Here is a 21788-nt window from a genome sequence, read left to right as displayed (position 1 = left end):
GTTTTAAATTAGTTTGCCTGCCTACCTGCTCCTTTCTGTGTTCTGTGCTTTTCTCAGGGATCTATATGAATTCTCTCTTCTGGTTTCACAAGATCAGAATGATACAAATACTGTTGGTGAATGATTTGGAGGATGAAGAGTTTATAAACAGGGTATGAGAGAAGAGAGAAGGCTGAGCTTCCTGGGAAAGCTGCTGGCTTCCTACCAGGGAACATTCAGGATGGGTAAAAGGTTAGTAAAAAATTACAGGTGGCAAATTACGTCACTTGTTTGATAGTTTCTTCTCTGTTCCTCATGGGCTTGTTGTGTGAATGTGTCATGTTTGTTTTCAGAGGCTGACTAATCAGTTGTGGGACTATGATTCCCGAGTTTCTCTTTGCAGGCTCAGCAATTAACATGCACGGTGATTAATTGCCTTCTATTACCTTTTTTTCTTAAAGTATAGAGCTTGTGAAGAGTTCAGAAGTGATACACAAACCAGGGGGGAACTGGTTCTTTCTTATGGGGTATTAGCAATAGATTTATTCCACCACTGTAATCCACGCTGCCTAAAATGTTTCTTCCCTGGGTTTACAGCTTATTTTCCTTAGTTACCAATTGAGTTGTGTGTCTAATCTCTCTCCCCCTTCTTGTGTCCACCCCCAAGGTGTAGCTGCTTCATCTATTGTACTGGGTTGAGAAAGCCCAGTTTGCACCAGCGATGGTTAGTGCAATATAAAGCTGCTGGTGATAGATCCTGACAGAAACAGGAACAAATGTCTCAGAAAATGACAGTGTGAAAGCTAAACCCCCCCAAAGTTCTCTGTGCATGAATGAAGCATGAGCAGACCTATAGCCTTTAGAAAAGTAACAGTAAAGAAACAGCTGGATGAAGAACTCGGGTTTCTTAACATTAGACATGAAATCGGCCCGGCCACTCCGTTGCACAGAAACAGAAAACGTGAGTTCTCACTTGGCAACTTGCAGACTGCTCTGCAATCCCCTTCCTAATGTGTCCATCACGGAGCGTTTTGGGGTATTGTGGCTGTTCTTCATGGTATAGTTTAGTAATGTGAACGTAGCAAAGAAAGGTTGTGCCCAAAGAAGCTCAAACCCAGCTCTGGGGTAGTTAATCCATCTTCCTAGAAACAGGAGACTCGGGAATTGTGAATTGCAGGCAGGGGTTATTAATCAAGGTTTGAAATGCACGGAATGTCTTTCTGCTGGTACGCTCTTTTCCTCAAGCCTAAATAGCAAAGATTGCTTCTTTTCAGCCTCTTCCTGCAGTCTCCAAGAGGATCTGTGGTAGCAGGAATTACTTACTTGTAATTCCAATGTCATTGCTTCATTTCAAGCAGGGGGGTTGCAAATAGATGATCTTAAGGTCCTTTCCAGCCCTAACTGTTCTATGATTCTCTGACATGGCAGGAGAGCCCCACTAGCCCATAGAACTCTGCTTAGGAGCCTTGCCACGCTTCTAATCTCAAAGTGATTTTCTATGGGGAAGATGGTCCCAAAGTGCAAGGAAGTGTCTGGGTAGGTTTCTTTATGGCTGCCTAAGGCGTACCACAGACACTCTGGAGAAAGCAGTTCTCTCTAAGGTCTTGTGAATAAACTGCCCCTTTTAGGTATTCATGCCAGCTACTTTTTATAATGCTCTGAAATGAGAGAAAATGGCTCCGGCACTTTGTCTGCAGGAAGGAAGCAATTAGATTATTAGCACTTTGAGAAATTAAACTATGTAAGTTATGGCAGAATAAGTTTAGCAAAACGTTATAATGTAAGAAAACAATTAAAAAGAGTTATATAAGGATGGGTGGCTGCTTTATTGTGATAGAGTGAGCAGTTAATTGATTGTCATGCGGCTATAATGTACCAGGGCCGTTGTGGGAGCAAATAGAGAAATATCTGCTCAGGATGTATGGAGAGAAAGTGCCAAGAAAGGGACTTTTAGGGAAATGGGAGTGAGCAGCAGCCTGCTACCCCCGAGTCCCTTTCCCTGTGTCCTGTAAAGAGACAGGGAGTACAAAGAAATCCCCTGTCATTCTCTTCAGCTTCCAAGGCCTGATGCTGCAGTGTTATATTTAGCTTTCCTCGTGGCAGTTGGGGGGTATTTGCGTGACTGTAGGGATGATCAGAGATAAGCAGACACAACTGGAAGAAGGTGCCACATTCAACAAGTAAAGGATTTTGTCAGCAGCACTTGGCCATGCAACTTACTTGCTGTACTGAAGTGAAGAAGGACAAAAGCAACTGAGGTAGTAAGGAGGTGCTAGTAGTTAGCAGGCCCTCAATCAAGGCAGGGGAGAGGAGCCCAGATTTCACTTGTAGAGGTACGGAGCCAGGGTACCAAAGCGAGGCACGTAGGTGTTAGCAGGTACTAGCAACTTATCCCATTATGGTTAAAGTAACCACCAATAAAACCCAATCAATGAAACCCCTTTTAAGTTGGCTGGATCAGTGACCCAGAAAATAGCTCCCCTGCAGGAAAGGAAATGATAGTCTATAAAGTGAGAAGTCAATGGGAAAAATCTATTAAAGCGAGCGAGCTATAAGGAGACCTTTGGTGTTAACTGAAACCTTTTGGAAAGAAGCCACAAAACTGAGAGCAGCCTTTTAACCCTGCGAATGCTGCCATGCCAAGCAGGGCCATCCGTGCTGCTGCAGCCCAGGAGAGGGCACTGCAGGCAGCCCAGCGCCCGCCTGCCTCGTCCCCCGATGGCAGGAGGTGGCTGCGGGCTGGGAAGGGAAGGGAAGGGCAGGGCTGGAGCAGGAATCCCGGGGCAGTCGATGGGGCTTTCACTTAGCTGCGAAGTTCCCGGCAGGGAATTGCGGGGTCCCCGGCAGTGTGGCGATAAGGGAGAGCGCTGCTCTAGTGACAGGCTCATCTGGCAGGAGCTTGAAGCGCTTTCCCTCCCTGCCACGCTGTCGGTTCACAGCATACCTGCGGTCACAGCTCATCTTCTTTGTGCTGAAGGAGCCAGTCAGAGCCCTGGTAACCGGCGAGGCATCCTGAGCCTAGGATAGGACAGAAGAGGAATCTGACAGACCCAAGAAATCCATTTCTCATAGGATTCTCTGGTCCCTGAATCAGTTTCCGTTGCCCAGCTTTGCACAGTATTGATTGATTGTTAAGGCTAGAAGACAAAAACCAGAATCTGTGCCTTCCTACTGCCTCTTCTCAGGAAATTGCTCTGTTCTGTCAGAAACTAAACAGGGGTCTGACAGTCCTGGGAAACCACTGAGGAAACCAGAACAAAACTGAGCAAAGCATCTTGAAGATGCAGAGCTCCTGAAAATGGAATCATTTGGATTGTGCTGTGCGTGAAATTCCAGCTAAGACTAACTGGGCTCATTAAGGTGTAAAATACTTTCACCAGGTGCTACATGGTCTGCCATCCCTGCTCATTACATAAAGATGAAGAGAAACCCAGCGATGCAAAACGAGCCAGGTATGTAGGAAAATCAGTTACCCAGAGATAGCTCTCAATCAATCAATACAGACTTTATTCTTGCACATGAATCACTGTAAAGAAGCCAAGAACATCCTCGTGGAAGCAGGGGTATCAGCCAAAGCTGTTTCCACATTTTCCATTTTAAAAGTCTTGCAAATAATACAGCAAATCTGCCCCCGGGGACACGAAACCCTTTTTGCTTTCCTCTTGCCTTGCTGCCTCTGAGTTTTTTATTACATGTAAGCAGAAAGGGGAAGGAGTGGGGGGGGGAGAAAGCTTGTAAACACCAGGAGATGGAGTGGAAACCATGTGTAACCTCTGCTCTTTCTAAAAGCAGTAAGGAAAATGCATAGAATTACAATCTGAGAGAACTTAACCTTCTGAAGATGCTGACTTGGGACTGGGAGGTCACATAGCTGAGGGAGCTGAGATTTGTCTTCCTGTAGTAGCCATTATGTTAAACCCCCCGGTTCTGAAAGGCTGAAAAGAGGACCCTGCTTTATCAGGTATTGAGCTTGTTGTCTTTATTGGCTGTTAGGTCTGGTGTTGGGCCAAGTAGGCTTCATAGAGAGGACTTGGTGCTTAGTGAGGGGAAGAAGCGAGTCATCCATTTACAGCACATTTTCTGAATGGAACCTCAGATGGGATGGGGTTCATGCAGACACACTGGTGTATGGTATCCTCAAACCCTAAAGATATACAAATAGAATGTGTTTTATATGAAAACAACTTAAAATTAGCTCTTTATAAGCCATTTTAAGTCAGCATAAATGTGCCTGAAAGCTGCTGAAGTTATGGAGTAGAAGGCCTGGCAAAGCTGATGTCTAACATTAGCAACACGGCAGACCATTAGGTTGCTCTGGAGCATCACTCTGTACACACTTCCCCCTCATCCCTTGGTGTTTAATCCTTTTGCATACTTGGACAAAGGAAAAATACTTCTTTAGCTTTCAGCGTCTTCCAGCCACAGTGGGGTCAGGGCTGGTCGTTCCTATCAAATGCTGAGTCAGCTTCTCTCATCTGCCTCTCTGAGCTGTAGTGGCCCCGACCAGTACAGTACCAATACATCCCAGTCATTGAACAGCAGCTGAGGCTCAAAGATGCCATGGTTCTCTCCTAACTTCTGGCACCTGTGGTGGTCTGAGAAGTGAAGCCATCGTGTGCCTGAAGAACAGGACTCCATACTGCCCTTGCCTGCAAAGAGGTCTTTGTGGAAAGGAGCACTGCACTGCGCCTTGTGAAGGAAGATAGGCAGTTCAGAGCAGGGAACAAACAAATCCACACCCAAACCTGTGAAGCCCAGAAGCTTTTGCAGCCTGGGAGTACATCCTTGCTCCTCTGCCACAGATCAGGCAGGAGCAGGGAGTAGCTGATGCATGCTCTTTCCAACGTCTGGAGGGTAACAAACACTTCCTACCTTGGGTGCAGCACAGGGTATTCCAGCCGAGATGGTGCTTGAGCTGTTGGGAGGGACAGAAAGGAATTGTTTGCACCACTGCTTAACCCTATTCCGCACTCCCTTTATCATCTGTAGTCACCGCAGACCATCTCCCCCTCCTTCCAGTGAAGGAACTTTGTGTTCTTTTAGTGAAGGTGCCTCTTTCAGCAAACCCCATGCATTGCAGAACCTCCCGAGCAAAGACAACCCCCTGTGGCTACTCTTATTTGCTCCAGCAAAGGGTGAAGTGATTAATGAGGCCAGAACATATCTTTTCTCCCCAGGATCCACAAGAGAGGCACAGCTGAATAAATACCCCGTGTTATTGCAGTCTGCTTGGTTGGGAGTTAAACTGCAGGTAGCAAAGAGCACTGCCAAATGTAGTTGCTGCCACACTCTGCATCCACTGACAGCTCTGCAGATGATAGCGAGTCAGAAAGATTTATAAGGATGAAGTTACATTCCTAGTTTTCCCTGTGCTGGAACTGGAGCACTCTGGGCTTCCAGTGGGACCAGAGTGTGACTCAATCTTAGGTTCTTTTTGCTCCTTTAGCATGTGCCTTTAGATGAAGCCACTGAGATATAGCATAGATGATTCAGTGTAGGCTGCTTATAAAGCATTTTGCATCACAACTCCACCCTCTCCACGGTGGTAATTCATTTTCTAAGGAGCTTTACATGTTTTGGGCTCCTATCCCTGTGGAGTAACATGCAAAGACCCTCTTAGGGCATAGGAAGGTGAAGGGTGAATGCACTTTCCATTTAGCCAGCAGGTGAAGGTATGTGTCAGCAAGATTGGGTTGAATAAGAAGCACAGCATCCTACAGAGGCTTCTTCCAACCACCGCTTAGCATAGAACCATAGAATAGGGTTGGAAAGGACCTTAAGATCATCTAGTTCTGGGCTTGCAACCATTTTTCTTTCTCCCCTTCCCTTCCTCTGCCATTGGTGTCATGCTCAGCATTTAAAGCTGGGGGCAGAAGGCAGGAGTGGGATGTACGGCAGCGATGCTGTTTGTCTTCCCAAGTAGGCATGATATGTGATGGAGCCCTGCTTTCCAGGAGATGGCAGAACACCAGCCTGCCAATGGCAAGTGGTGAAGGAGCTCCTTATTGTTCTTGGTTTGCATGTGCAGCTTTTGCTTTACTCATTAAACTGTCTTTATCTCACTTTGACCCTGCTGATCGTCTCCCACTGAAGGGGGAGCGAGTGAGTGGCTGCGTGGGGCTTTGTTGCCATTGGATTTAACCCACGACAAATGGAGATTAAAAAAACCTAATCCAAAACAATGAAAAAGGCAGGAACCAGCCCCTGGGTCTCAGCAATAACACAGTCAGGAGATAACTGCTTCCTTTCTGGGCTTTTAGAAGAGCAGTACACAGGCCAGCTTACAGACTCAATATACCACGTCTTTCCAGGCCTTCATAGAACACATTAAGGTTAAAACTTCACTAATGTCTGGAGGAACCTTGAGCACGAGATGGAGTAATTTGAATAGCATCCCATGGTGTTTACAAAACCTGGTCATCGTCAGCCTTGCACGTACCTTTCCTCCTTGACGTGACAAGGCATAGCCATTTGTGGTTGCTTCAGCAGCAGTGCTGTGTGTTTGCTGAAATACGACGTTTCCAGGATTGATTGTAAGATTCAGGCTCCTTGCTGGGCTTTCCAAGCTTGTTAAAGTACCTTTTGGTACTGGAGGGCAAAAGGGTATGCCTGGAGTTGGTGTTCAGGCACAGATTTCACTGGGCTCACGAACGGCTGCATCTTGCGCAGTTAAGAGCCGTACGCAAAGGGAGCAAGAATGGAGCAGCAGAGCCATACCAAGGGAAATAAAGCCCAGTGAATTCTTTCCAGAGGAAATCAGTATTGAATGAACCTATTTTCATGTGGTATTTAACTTCTGAAGTGTGTTAAAGTCCCTTGGACTTGAAAATCGAGTAACTCTTCTGTAATCCTTTTAACCAACCCACAGAGAACAGAAGGATGTTGATTTAAGATATAGGCAAAAGGCAGGGGGGAACCTGCTGAAGGCTCCTGCTGTTTAGGGTCATGGTTACACTGCACAGCCTGCTGACTTGGGATCAGCTCAAGGTTCTTGAGAGATGAAACCCCATTCGACACTGTTTTTCAGTGAGCCTGGCTGGCTGACAGGAGCCGTCTGAGTGAACACAGGGATGCTGGAGACTCTTTAACCAGGACAAATCCCACCTCCCTCTGAAATCTCCAGTTTTTCCTGTCAGATTCCAGACAGATGAAATTTTCTTGGCATAGACCTGTTCCTGGCAACATCTTTCCTCTGAATCATGATAAATCAGGACTTGAAGGTGAAGTGCTTGACGGTGCGCGGAGAGAAGGTGCCTGGCTTTATAGAGCAAATGCATCCTCCTCTGCTCACTACTCTGCATTCTTCCTGAGGTCTTACCTGGGCTAGTTCCCATTTGCTGGAAAATCCCGGGCTTAATTTGATTCCAAATGTTGCTGAGCCCGGTTGATGCTGTTGGTGGGATGATAGCGTCGGCAGTCAGTACATTCCTCAGATCATAAATCATCTCAACCTGACCCTGATTAACTGCATGCCCTGGATTTCATTTCTTTCGGTTTGTACCAGCCATAACAAATTAGGTCATTTTGTGTCAGTGAGACACTGAAGCAGACACCACTGGGGAAGTCACAGAGCACTGTGATGCGGTGATGCTGCGGGAGGAGATGGAATGGGTCCTATCGCTTTCCAAAGAGAGGCCATGGGGTACTTGGCAGAGGAGCTTAAGGATTTTTCATAAGGACGCAGGGAAATGATGTATCTTTAGGTTTTATTTCCATTTTGGTCACACAGAGAATGAGGCAATGACACCTGGTGTTACCTATCTTGCATGAAATGATGTCGTTGTACCTGCCCAAGCCCTGTGCAAAAGTCCAGCCAACAAGTCTGACATGCTGTGACCTGGGATGTCTCTTGTAGACATCTGAGCTGCCTTTCCCTGTTGAAGACTCCTGTATTTTTATGCAACACAGTGAAAAGACTGCATGGGGTTTATGCAAGAGTCTGTGCCCCGGTTTGCTTAGGGGATGCCTGGCTGGTGAGGTGATGGTTCATAGATCTCTCAGCTTTGAGAGGTTCCTCTGGACTAGTACAGCCTCACTGAGCAGGACTCATTGTTCTCTGGAATAAGAACTTCCTGAGCTCAATGCAACCTGGAATCCAGCAGGCGTGGAAAGGGTGCTGAATGCATCATTCCAGAGGCTGAGATTTATACCTGGGATTTGAACAGGAAAATCCAAATGACTCGTTGTTGTACTTCACTGTGTTGTATTCCCAATAATGTTTCTCTGTTCATTTAATGTGAGGTCATAAAATAGCAGAAACAATAAAATAATGGTGAATAATCAGAAATTCCACCCCTATGGAAGGGCAATCAGAGCAGTTCTCTGACCATGAGCAGGAGGAATTTCCTAGATCCCTTCTCCTTTAAAATGGTGTGGTAAGTCATTTAGTACTGCAAGAAATGCACTCTCTACATCAGCAGCCAGTTTTACACCTGCAGAATACAACATATTCTTTTCATTTCTAATCAAAATTGCCTGCCTTTAAAACCCTATTGCATACCATTGCCTGCTTCTGCATAGAGTAATGCAGTTTATATTTGTGAATCCTCATACCGTTAAATGCAATGAGCTCATCCTTTTTCTTGGCATCTTCTCATCTTGATTCTGGCAGAGACACAATGAACTTAGAGCAGGGAGAGGAGCTCATTTTTCTCCTAAAAATAATGCTGGTCAAGTTGGCCTTAGCAACTGGGAAGGAAAGTGAAAATTCCAGCCAAGTTTCATATTTGAAGTTAGGCACATCTTCCAACCCCAACACTATTACCCTTGTTTTCCAAATGGTGAGTTATATTCTTCACGTATGTAAAAGATGTCAAAGCGACTGCAACTAGAATAGAATAGTTCAGTTCAGGGCTGACTAGGAGTTAAAGTATATTATTAAGGGCATGGTCCTGATGTCTCTTAAGCACTGACAACATTGACCACCGTTCTAGGAAGCCTATTCCGGTGTTTGACCACACTCTTGGTAAAGAAATGTTTCCTACTGTCAAGTCTGAACCTCTCCTGCTGCAGCGTTGAACCATTCCTAGGCATCCTGTCCCTGCATCCCAGGGAGATCAGCACCTCTCTCTCAACATCCTCTCCTCAGGAAGCTATAGAGAGCCATGAGGTCACCCATCAGCCTCCTTATCTCCAAAGCAGACAAGACCAAAGCTGCTGCTCATAGGAGAAACCTTCCTGCCCTGTCACCAGCTTTGCTGTTGGCAGTTCTAGCACCCTAACATCCACAAACTGGGGCCCAGAACTGCACATAGTATTCAAGATGAGGCCTCACCAGTGCTGACTACAGTGGGATAACCACCCCTTTTGAGCAGCTGATTCTGCTGTGTTGGATGCACCCAGGATGCAGTTTGCCTCCTGGCTGCCAGGGCACATTGCTGGTAGCTCCCTCCTAAGTGTGGAATCCAGCAGTTAAGTTTTATACCGTTGATGGCTGCCCAGTTAACATGCAAAGGGTATGTTAAGACTTAGCCTGTCTTTCACTGAGTTTCTTTCCTTTATGGCTTTCCCGGAGCTTTATGAACAACTCTGCTAGAACTGGGGGGTTTGCTCTCTAAGAAATCTTGCAAAAGCACAAGAAGCATTTAGTTACTGCAGTAAAATGCCTTGGTTTTCCATGCATATTTATCTGATGCTTGAATGGTTGGAAATGTCTTCTCAGTATGTGCACTAAAGGCTTCCTGCCTGCACTGCGCAAAGGACCCTGAGCATTCACAGGATATTAAACAGATTCATAATGGAACCTAACAGTATAAACATGTCTTCAGTGCAGACAGGAACGCCCCAAACCCTTATGCTGTGTAATGTAAAACATACCCCAGTTGTGTCTGCGCTCTCTTCTGCAAATAAACAAGGCGGAGATGTGCCTGAAATGTTTCATTGGGACAGGGGATTTCTCCTCTCATCCGTTCGTTCTCTACCAGATTTATTTTAGAAGGTGATACTTTAAAGAACTTTGCTCTGCCTCAGCCCGGACACAAGCCCACGCTGCTCGTCCTCTTCAATAAGAAGCCTTACTTTGCACTTTGTCGTTTCCTTGGTGGAATGCATGGGGTATTGGGTGTGTTTGTATCCAGAATTTCCTTTTCAATTAGCTTCAGGCAGAAACAATTGTGAATTGTTGTCATGGAGAATTATACTTTTCCTTGGAAAAGAATTCCCTGGCCACATTTGTAAGTGATCACGGTACTGGCACCAGAGGTCTGCCCCCCCCCCAGCTGAGGAAAGTGGATGGAGCGATGAAATTAGATCTGATAGACTCTTCTTTTACTGAATGGGGGAAACTGTGCCCAGATCCTCATCAGTTACATCACTCGCTCATCTCTCCTGAGAGAAACATAGAATGGAAAGGGTGGATGCATAGAAAAGGGTTAAAATCCAGAAATACAGAATGAGCATGACTGAGGGAGCTCTGAGAGATGTTTTACTCTTTATAAAGGAAAGAGAGAAACATGACTCAAACCTCCACGGGGTGAAGTCACCATCCTCTCCGTTACTCACTCCTGTTATCTCTTTGCAAACTGTTCCCAGGGGAGCTTCCAGACAACCGGCTGCTTACCCTTGTGTAGAAGTTATTTAAAATATATATAGAGAGAGAGTATAGAGGGAGGGAATAGAGGTGGAAAAGTCTGGTCCTGTGTGAAAACCCTTGCTTGGTGTAGAAATTAAAACAAGGTGGCATTGGAGGGAGGGGGGGAAGAAGCCGCAGAGCTCCGCAGGCAGCTGCCCATCCGCAGGGCTGCAGTGGAAATCACCCCCCCGTAATTCACAAGTACAGCCTGAAAGGTGATAGCCTGATGCTGGGATTGTTTTACAGCCGCACCAGGCAAGTTCCAGTCAGACAGAAGCCCTTCTACTGTAATCACTGGGAGAAAATGGATTTCCTGTCCATCTGCCTGGAAGCGCTGCCCGGATCCAGCGTTCAGAGCCCAGTCACTAACACAGACATATAACATTTCTTGAAGGGGCTGTGCTCTTCCCTCGAGGGAAGGGAATTATCCAAAATATGAGATAGTGGCTGGTGAAACTCAATCTGAGCTCTGCAAGAGGTGAGGAGGGGGGGGAAAGTCTGGTAGCTGACAAACTGCGTGTCCGTTCTGTAAGCTGTCCTCATCCGCCCGGTGTGTGCTTGCCTCTGCGCCTAGGAAGTTCTCCTGGCAGGGGGATCTGTAAGCTTTGCTCGCGTAGAACACGACCCGTTCACAATCTCTGCCTGTGAGACGCTTGCTAAAAGGGCTCTTTTGTTTTCCAGACAGTGTGAACGGCAGGCTCTGCTCCCTTAGTCACAGCATGCACCCCCATCGTTAGCACTGTGCATAGTGGGGGGGGTTCAGGATGCTCTTCGTTAGCTCGTGACAGAGTGGGAGCTCGGAGGAGAAACGAGCACCTTCGGTAGCTGCCGAGCACCCCACCTCTGTGCTGGGGGTGCGGCTGGGCTCCCTGCAGCACCCTGTGTCAGTGGGGATGTGTGCCAAGCAGGGAGCGGTACGGCATCTCTGTGCCCCCAGACCTCTTCCGTGCGTGAGTGGGAAGAGATGGGTTGTGTCCTGGTGGCTGGGGTATGAAAGGCCATTGGAAGGTGGAAGCATGGGAGCTCTTCCAAGAGGGGGAGGAAGTCTGTTTTGGGTGAGCTAACGGTGATCAGGCGGAGCTCTGGCCACCCTCAAGGCCATGGCTGTTGTGTTGGTAATAAGGGTTCACTCTGCCTAAAAACCTAATCACTGCTAACCACAAGCTCTGAACTTCCACTGCTCTCTTTGTAAAGCTCCAGCGGCTGCGTGTGAGCTCAGCAGCAGGCACAGTGCCCTCCGTGAGGGCTTCGCGTGTCTCCCCGGTGTTCTACACGTGCAGACTCTCAAGCTGCCCACAGACCGGTGTGTCAGGTGAAACGTGATGCTCCGTGACACAGGGCAGCAGCTCTGCAGACCTTTAGGAGGCAGCAGGACTTTCAATGGGGTTTTTCCTTTGTGAAATGCTGGGAATTCTCTGCTCATTTTTCCCGAGATTTCCAGCTGAGCACTTCCCCAGCTTCCATGGAAGTCTGTTTCTCTGCCCTCTGGGGTGTGTTAGCCCTCGTGCTCCTTAGCAAAACATCAGGCTTTTCAGGCCATGTGGGAAGTGTATCCAGTGAAAGGAGGAAAATGGTAGGCTAGCTTTTGCTTCCGCATTACCTTGACAGTCTGCTCCTACAGCAGAGCAGCCTCTCAGTAGAGAGTAATGTTTGGTGTTGCTTCCCTAGACCCTGGAGGATATTACTGTATTCGGTCTAAGGAGGTAGAAAGTGAGAGCTTTGAATTAGCATCATAGACTCATAGAATAGTTTGGGTTGGAAAGGACCTTAAGATCATCCAGTTCCAACCCCCCTGCCATGGGCAGGGATGCATCACGCTGGGTCATGTCACCCAAGACTGTCCAACCTGGCACTGAAGGATGGAGCATTTACAACTTCTTCTGCAACCTGTGCCAGTGCCTCAGCACCCTCACGGGGGAAAACTTCCTTATATCTAACCTGAACTTCCCCTGTTTCAGTTTACACCCATCACCCCTTGTCCTATCACTACAGTCCCTGATGAAGAGCCCCTCTCCAGCATCCTTGTAACCCATCCTTCTAGGGGCTGTTGGATCTGACAGTAAAAGCTAGGGTATTCTAAACTATATGGGATATCTATCCATGCTACCTGGGGCACCCTTTCACCCAACACCAGCTTGATGACAAAGGGCATGCAGAAACCAAGTATGCAACAGCTGAAACAATAACTCTGCACTGAAACGTTGAGATTGTGTCTTGGCCGAGATGTACCCTGAAATAACGTCTGACAGAGCACGGCCATATCCTGTGGGACTCCTCTCCATCACGTGGCTGCCTTGTCAGGCCTCATCCAGACCATTTCCTGCCACAGGAGTGTGGGCTAGCATTGCTGGTGCACCTCCAAAGACCCACCTTACCACAGCAATAAATAGAGGCTGCCAGCACACAGAGTAACACTGACTAATGAGGAGAGGCCAGGCTGTGGGAAAGTTCCCACTGGTACCTACCCTCGATTTGGGTAACTGCTCCTGAAACAACCTCTTTACGCTCAGGGCAGTTGAAACAGGGTGCTGCAGTGTTCTGTAGCGGTTGTGGGTCACCAGAAGGGGTTGAACCACCACTTGAACTGCTTTTCTCTGAAGAACCCCCAGTGGTTTTTAGTGAGAAGGGGTTATTTTTTGTGAAATTCATCCTGCATTTCAGCAGTTTTGACAAAGTGCTCCTCCAGCTCATCAGATATAGAAAGAGAAGCAGCCAGGTCTTCCCACAGGTGCCCTTCATAATTGGCATTCTTTTACTTGCATTTATTTTGTGGCTATCTGATAGCACAGCGTGGAGTTCTTGGGAACGTGTCTAAGTAGCCTGTATGTGCTACCCAACAGCCCTGGCTGACGTTACGTGGATGGTTGTGTGGTTGCATGCTCCGATTATGCACTGAGAAGCAGGCATGGGAAGCGTTGCTGAGCATCCCCAGGTTCTCACTTCCCTTCTCTGAGGAGCATTAAGCCTCCTGGGTGTTTCTGTAGCAAATAACTGCAGGTCAGAGATTTTGCCCCTAGACAAGAGGCTTGGCCTGGAAGATTCTTGGCACTGCAGGTTCAGGGGTCAAATGCTTTGATGCCAGGAGTGAAAGGTTTCATTGCAAAGCACAAGTCCTAGAATTAAGCAGATTGTTTCATGCAGAAACTGCCTAAGCCTGCAGTGGTCTCGCAGGTGACTCGTACCTTGTTCCTCGAAAGCCAGATCAAGAGCTCTTTAGGAGCTGTAGTTACAGGTATGGACTGAGATCCCACTGATCAGCTTTTAAGTGAATTAGGATGCGATATAGAATCATAGAATAGTTTGGGTTGGAAAGGACATTAAGATCATCCAGTTCCAACCCCCTGCCATGGGCAGGGACACCTCACACTAAACCATGGCACCCAAGGCTTCATCCAACCTGGCCTTGAACACTGCCAGGGATGGAGCATTCGCAACCTCCCTGGGCAGCCCATTCCAGTGCCTCATCACCCTCACAGGAAAGAGCTGCTTCCTTATATCCAATCTAAACTTCCCTTAAGTTTTAACCCATCACCCCTTCTCCTGTCACTACAGTCCCTAATGAAGAGTCCCTCCCCAGCATCCCTATAGGCCCCCTTCAGATACTGGAAGGCTGCTCTGAGGTCTCCACACAGCTTCTCTTCTCCAGGCTGAACAGCCCCAACTTCCTCAGCCTGTCTTCATACAGGAGGTGCTCCAGCCCCTGATCATCCTCATGGCCCTTCCTAGGACTCGTTCCAACAGCTCCATGTCATTTTGATATTGAGGACACCAGAACTGCACACAATGCTCCAGGTGAGGTCTCACCAGAGCAGAGTAGAGGGGCAGGATCACCTCCATCGACCTGCTGGTCACGCTCTTTTTGATGCAGCCCAGGATAAGGTTGCTTTCTGGGCTGCAAGTGCACACTGAAGCCAGCTCATGTTCATTTTCTCATCACCCAGCATATGCTACCACTGACAGCTTCCTTGGCAGGGGAGGTTTATTCGCCTGCTTTCAGGGTGAGGAGCTGATTTTGATTTATATTGGTAGCCAGGAGCCCAAAAGTTTTCATCACAAAATAAGCTGCTTCTGCAGCTTGCAGGCTTTCTAACCACGGTCGGGAGGAGGCAGTGGGGTGATGAACAGATTTCAGTTAATTGGCTTAAGAGCTACGAAGGAAACGAGTAACAAATAACTCCTGCCCCACAGTGTTCTGTGCTCTTCGAGATGAGGGTAGGATGTCTGAGCTTGCAGCAGCGTTCTTCACAAAATCATCTCTCTTCAATGTTTGCCAAGACCTAAACTAGTGAATTTAGGCAGCAGCTTAATCAGAAGGCACCAAGGTTTAAGCAGAGCCATTTAGACCAAGTCATTTTCTGCTCTTAAAATTACAGTAAACTGTAGCTTGTTCTTATCTGTGCACAGGCAGTACTTTTAGCCAGCTCATTTTATGTAACCCGAACAGTGGGTTATTAACCTACTCTTAACATCAGCTTTGTAACCCAAGTAACAGTACTCTGCCATAGTATACCTCATCTTATTACTGCTGGAGTAACTGGGATCCGGCCATAACTCCCTGTCTGCAAGACCTCCCATTGAAGTATCGCACCAGTCACACAGAGATGACCCGGGAGGAAATGGAGGGTAGTGTTTCCCTCATCTGAAGAGATGTGGGTAGCTCAGAGAGAGGCCATGCATACTTCTCATCATTTTAGCTGATTAGTAAGTGCAGCAGCCATTTAAGCTTATGGTGACAACGTGCATGGTTTTTTGCAGGGAGGCAGGTGGAACTTTCAGGGTTAACAGTGCTTGAATATCTGTGTGAGAAGCAATGGGAATACCCCTCTGTGAATGCACACACAGGATTTCCATGTTTGCATCCATGCTGTGCTCTCAGTGTAGGATGTGCAGAGGCCCTGTGAAACATCAGTGATGCCGTTTCCCCCCCACACACACTTCTCAAGGGCTACACTGGTCCCATAACTGCATTTCATCAGTCTGGATACTGATCTAGTAGACAGTAAGTAATGAGTGTAAATCCACATAATACCCAGATTAACAGATGGTTTAATACGTAACTTAACTATACCCATGTACGTGTTTATTTGGAGGCAAGTTTTGTCTCCCATGAAAAATGGAACAAGAATTTGTAGACAGTAAAGTCACTTAAATCACCACCGATAACATTTTTCTGCTTCTCCCGACAATCCTGAATTCACAAAGAAAACCGCGGATTTACAGAGAGATTCCATGAATCTGAAAGAAATGCAGCACTGAAAAGGAGTTTTCCTTTAGTTAAGTAGATGGAAATGTTGGAAACAAAACAGTGACAGGGCTTAATCTCTGCTGGGACAGCTGGTTACAGCTGTCAGGATTTGGTTTATTGGAAAAGATATTTGCAAGTCAGATTAGCACTTCTCCTCTTGGAGCATCAATGTGAAAGCCACCTCTTCTGAAACTGGTAAGCAGAATTCTGCACAGATTTGGGTTCATTTTTATGTTGTAATCTCACTACCTACCTACAGGTGTTCAATTCGATTTGCATGATACCAAAGCGTCTATTTCTTTTAAAGTAAGGCATGAGGAAAAGGTGCCTGATCGAGTCCAATTGCAGAATGGAGAGGTGTGACCATTCACTGACTGATAGCCTGTATCTTCTGAGTGCTTGAGAGCCTACACAACGCGATGCCTGGTTCATATTCAGTGTTTGTTAGCTTTTATTATGAAGACACATCATTGGTAGCAAGACAGTTCTACAGAGTTGAGTCAGTTCAGACAAGCTCAGAATCATGTCCTTCCTTTGGCTTTTTTCCATTGTGTTCTTTAACTGCCTTTGTAGCATCATGTACCTGTTAAAGGCTCACGGCCGCAGGTTTTGCAGGTGGGATCATCTCGTGTGGCTGAACCAGAGCAGTGTTGCATCCACTTTCTGATCACTGTCTTTCTCCATGCTTCCCTCTCGTCGCTGCAAGGACTAGTCAGAGCTGGGGGAGGCAGCAGAGTCCGCATCTTCCGTGTCATGTTCGTGTGGGGACACTTGATGCCCACCTTTAACACGTTTCCACTTCATCCTTCTGTTTTGAAACCATACTTTGACCTGAGTGATAAAAAGGAAATGATTACTTATTGCCTCAATCTCAGCTGTATAAGCAGACCTATGCACACATGTATGTATTCATAGAGAGATCTTTTGTGGGATTCTGGAAGAAAAGGTGCAAGGAACCTCACAAGTTGAGGTAATCCATCTAACAAAGGCAGGAGCAATCCTTCCAGGCAGATGTTTCCCTGAGACCCACAGAGGTAGTATAAGTGCTTTGCCTAGAATCTGTCCTTATGTCAACTAGACGTGTCCATCCAATGGGCACAGTGCATCTCATGTCTTTTAACATCTAGCCTGTCCAATCTAATGCTTCAGGGACTGTGATGTGGATAGTATTGAGCAACTCCTAAATTGTTCCCTAAGCTTGGATGAGGAAACCCCGAGATCGCAATGAGAAGAACAGAAATATCTCTCCAGAACTCTGTAATTTTGTCTTCCTTTATCCCCTCAAAATACTTCTGCCCCAGGCAGAGTGCCTGTATCAGACATGTATCATTCTGATAACTTCCTTGTAACTGCAGTCTAAGGTGATATCCATACTCCATCTGTAAGCCTCGATATGTACCAAGGAGTGTTGGGAAACAACAGCTTGGTAGATATCGGTTATTCCCAAATGCGTCTTTAGTTAGATAAAGCAGAATTACATTTGTTATTATGGAAAATTGTGACAAATGTGTTTTAAAAGAATGTGGAAGCTTTGTATTAGAATTGCTCTGTGCCATTGCAAGAGTCCACTGTTGAGTAACAGATCTGCTTTAGCTTTAGGGAGAAACTGGGGGGGGGGGGGAATGAAGAAGCTGGGGAGGCAGGGGTTCATCCATTACTTGTCTTTCGGTGAGATCCAGGTTCACAGCAATCTCGTATCTCCTGAGCCTTGTCAAGTAGTTATGGTGGGCAAATTCAGCTTCCAGCTCCCGGAGCTGCTCCTTTGTGAAAGCTGTCCTTTCCTTCCGGGATTTGCTGCTTGGTTCTGCCTTGCTGCTTGAATTCTGGGTGTCTAAGAGGCAAGCACATACACTGTGTCATTTAAAGCTGCACTGATCTGTGTGGACTTGTGTACTGCTGAGCTCTGAGCTTAACTACTAATGGAGATGCTCAGTGGAGGTTCTAAGAAGCTTGTATGTGCCCTCCCAAGCTCCGCATGACTTATCGCTGTTGTCAGCCTTGGGACAGCACAGAATGAGGTGCTCTCAGAGCTTGCCTGGGTCTGTGAGCTCAGAAATGAGCAGCTATGGGAAAGAAGCTCTCATTCCTTGCTATCATTGCACCAAAATAGTTTCCTTCCCCATGTTTTAACTCTCATTCCTTACATCCATATTATCACTCTCCCTTGATCTCCCATGCCACAGACAGCAAAGCCAGCACTTTTTGTATTGTTTCCGTACTGTTTCATTCCCATAAAAGAAAGCTGCCAGAATTCTATGATGTGTTACAGTACTCTATTTGGAGAGCTGAGGACTTCAGGTACATGGTAACACAAGTATGAATGAGGACAAGTCCAACAAACTTAGCTGAAGTTCTGTTTGGAAACGTTAATGCCTGGGGATGGACAGCAGAGGCAGCTGTAAGGGCCAGCACAAGGTTAGCTTCTACCTTCAGGTCACTTGGTGAGCCTGTGAAGTCAAGACTGACTATGGCATCTAAACAGTAGAGGAGGGGAAGGTTGTGTGCGTGTTTACCCACAAGTACTTGTAGCAGATGCAACTGTTGTTATTGCCATGAGAAAGCCGTTCTTTGCATGGTTTTACTGTACCCATGCTTCAAAGGAAGTTTTAAAGATTGACAAGCTTTTTCCTTGCTTTTATAACAACCTGCTTATTTGTCTGAGAAATGGGTTCAGTTTAGACTGTTCTCAGAACACTGCAGAGCCACGTTCCAAAGCCCTCACTGGGTTTTGCATGCACTGGTACAGATCATGGTAATGCTGTGTCTATATTGCGGCTCAGGGAAACTTGTAGTGGATCAGGCACCAGCTAAAAGGGAATAGTTTATATTGTGGGGTTTGTCATGAAGTGATTTCGAGGCATTTTTCTTTACTAGCCTAGTCTCCGAGGAGAAGGTCCTGGGTATCTAGGAAGATTATCAGGAGGAGAGAAAAGACTTATCTTCTACTTAGAACAACCAGTCAGTACGTGCTATGTCCAGCTGCAGTTCTGGAACAGCTGTAAAAGTGAAAGAAACCACAATGAAATTGCTCAGACTTTCCCCTTCTATTCCGGCTGGGGACAGAAGGAAGGAAAAGCTTGCAGGAGGGATATCAAATAATTCTGTCTGCTGCTCAGTAAGCAAGGAAAGGAGTGAAATGAAAAGCCACGGAATCCCCTTTGGGATGTTTTCATTGTTCTGCGTTCGCTCAAGTAATAACGTGTACAGACAGCACCACTTGCTAGGAGGCAGGAAACACTGGATCTGTCAGTGATGTCATTGCTTACAGCTCCCCTATAATGAAAAGTATATGGGACAGCAGCAAGTATGACAAGAAACTCTGGGGGTGCTGGTAATAGAGAATAGAAGCAACATTTGTCTTCTACTTAAAACAGGGAGACGTGCTTTGAAATCAGTCTCTTTAAGAATAAGGCTATCCCTCTAATCTGAGCACACTGAAATCACCGTTTCCCTATGACTTGCAAATGCTTTAACAAAAGCATCACTCGCTTTGATTATTTATTTTCTAAACTTCTTTACGTTTACGTTGTGGAAAAAATGAACTTCAATTTGGCAAAGCTGGGTTTCTAAAGAGAACACCTGGAGAAATGAAAGGGGGGGGAAAGGTTGCTGGTCTGTAGCCAACCCATAAAACCTATAAAGAAATAAATAGATAAATACTTTTATCACCGTGCTCTCTACCTGTAAAATGGGGATACTGGAAAATGTTCCCCACTTCATAGCAGTGCTGTGGGAAAAAGGATGCTGTAGCTTGTAAATGAATATTGTAGCAAATGGATGTATATAAGCCTATTAATTTTTAACAGCTTCCTTAGGAGAAAGCAATTTTGTGCATATTTCACATATCTTCATTTGAGAGAGCAGCAAATCAGGGGTTTCTTTAACTATGAAATGATTGCTTGTGACTCTGTAGAGTGCCTTTTGCTAGTTAGGATGACACAATGAAAATGGTCTACATTTTCTGTCTCGCTGGGCATCGTCCTGATGGGGAAACCTTTTGTAGGTCTTTTGAGTTGAAAAGCATTGCGTATTTAGACCAAACCAGAATTTCTCTCTGAAGGGAGCCTTCACATCTTGTATTTCTTACTATCAAGTGAGATGTCAAAACCCTACTATAACATTTCCAGCCAGCACAGGCAGCTCAAGGTGAGAGATCTTTGCTCTTTGACTGCTGCTTCCTTACGCTTGGACAAATGGCAGGTATGCAATATATAGCTCCCCATCCTAGGACTTCCAGCTCAGTGTACACATGCCATGCGGTTCCTGTTTAGTTACAGCAAATGTGCCTTGTGCTGGGGGGGGTGAAATGCCTGGTTCACTACACAAGATCTGCAGGAGTGGAATACAAACACCAGAGGTCATCACAGAATAAGCCATTTAGTCTCAATGTTATTGTGTCAGCTTCCCCAGTCAAGACTTACCAAGGGTTTTCCTCATCAGCTTTATTTCTTAATGCCTGATCCTACAGATGCTCTCCTCTCCAGCTTGTGCTATCCCACAACCCTGATTTCGCATCACCTACCTGAGTTCTCCTTTTTCCTTTTCGATGCCTTGTTCTCAGTCTCATTTGTAGTATTTACTGGTACCTCATCATCTTCACTCATCCCCACCGCTGCACTCACTACATTTGGGCTGCTGCCTTCCGACTCCCCAGAAGCCAGTCCTGGCTTCAGTCGTCTTCTGGCTTCGGTTGCTGCAAAATGCCAGTCAGAGTGTTGGAAGGAGGGATGCTGCTCCACGAACGTCCGCTCCTCCTGCGGGAAGCTGTGGGGAGCAGTGACCAGGCAGGAGGTTGCGAAATCGGGGTAAGCAGCGAAATCTGACTTTTGATGGAAGGAGAAGGACGCTGGGGGGTAGTGGTTCAGCCCTGACGCCGGGGTCACATCCATGTGGGTGCTCCGCAGGCACCCCCAGAGCGGGGCAGGAGGCTGGGGAGCGCGCATGCAGCTGCTGCTGGTGGGATCCATGTGCTTCCAGTCCTGTTCCCACACCGGTGCTGGTGACCGCTTATAGCTCAGGCTTCAAAATCAGCAAAGGAGCAAAAGGGAAATCTTCCAAACCTTACAGAACAGATCTCATCCCTAAACAACAGGTTCGCTGGGGGCTTTAGGCTGCTGCAGAATGGGAACTCTTCTGAATGTCTTCATTGTCCTGACTGGAGAACAGTAACCAGGTGTGGGCAGTGATTGCTCTGAACCGCTTCCCGAGGCCTGGAGCTTCCTTCCTTGTGAGGCGCTGGACATGAGGGAAACACTTTTAAATACGGTGCTGGGGAGAGAGCGACAAGTTTGTGAAGTGAAATGTGAGAGAGGGGAGGGAGGGGTTAATGTACATGCACCCAGGTCCTCCAACCAAAGCCAAGCAGCAACTATTAATCATCCGAAACCTTATATGCACATCTAATGGGATTTGCAGATGGAGCCTTTTAAAGAAACAATGTCTGTGCTTTTTTTTCTTTTTTTTTAAAGAAAAGAGCAGCACACAAAAAAAAAAGGCTTTAAAGTTCCCCTCTGACATTGGGAAGTCATTTTTATTGCACTGTTAACAAAATCCCCCAAGTCTTGGCTTTGGAAAAAGCCCTAACACAGGATTCAACAGACACCAACTAAAGTGGGAAATGGAAGTCAGAAAGGACTTCATTGATTACAGACAATTTGAGGCCCAATCTTAAGCTGAAAATAGCATTAAAGCTGGCTTGTGCACACACACGAGGTCTTGAGTCAATTTGTTTTGTTAGCTTTGTAACACATGTATTTGCTGGGAGCCGGAGTTTGCTGCCAGTGGCAGTTATTCTTCCTGTATTCTGCTTTCCAGGGGGGTTTCAATATGCCACCCCTTCCTGCAAGGAAATCTGCTTTTATGCCAATGGAAGATATGTTTTTCATCATTTGTTGAAAGTTTTATGGGTTTTCCTAACAGAAAGCAGATTCCTCGACCCCAGAGCTATCCCAAAAACACATCAACAGGGAACGTGTTCTCAATCCCTTTCTCACA

At 46.5% G+C, this 21788-nt stretch overlaps 1 protein-coding gene across 1 annotated transcript; it reads right to left on the bottom strand.

Annotated features, from left to right (window-relative positions):
- Nucleotides 1-16437: 16437 nt before the first annotated feature.
- Nucleotides 16438-20884, bottom strand: MEOX1 (mesenchyme homeobox 1). The gene is made up of 3 exons (XM_057414164.1): nt 20317-20884; nt 17453-17625; nt 16438-16625 (listed from the first exon to the last, which is right to left on the bottom strand). The coding sequence occupies exons 1-3, from the start codon at nt 20759-20761 to the stop codon at nt 16503-16505; spliced, it is 741 nt and encodes a 246-aa protein (XP_057270147.1). The 5' UTR covers nt 20762-20884; the 3' UTR covers nt 16438-16502.
- Nucleotides 20885-21788: the final 904 nt, after the last annotated feature.

Source organism: Pezoporus wallicus, unplaced genomic scaffold (genome assembly GCF_028554395.1).
Source record: "Pezoporus wallicus isolate ANWC-B61680 ecotype Strahan unplaced genomic scaffold, APGP_CSIRO_Pwel_v1 contig_13150, whole genome shotgun sequence".
Taxonomy (NCBI): domain Eukaryota; kingdom Metazoa; phylum Chordata; class Aves; order Psittaciformes; family Psittacidae; genus Pezoporus; species Pezoporus wallicus.
This window is presented reverse-complemented; position numbering and strand designations above follow the sequence as displayed.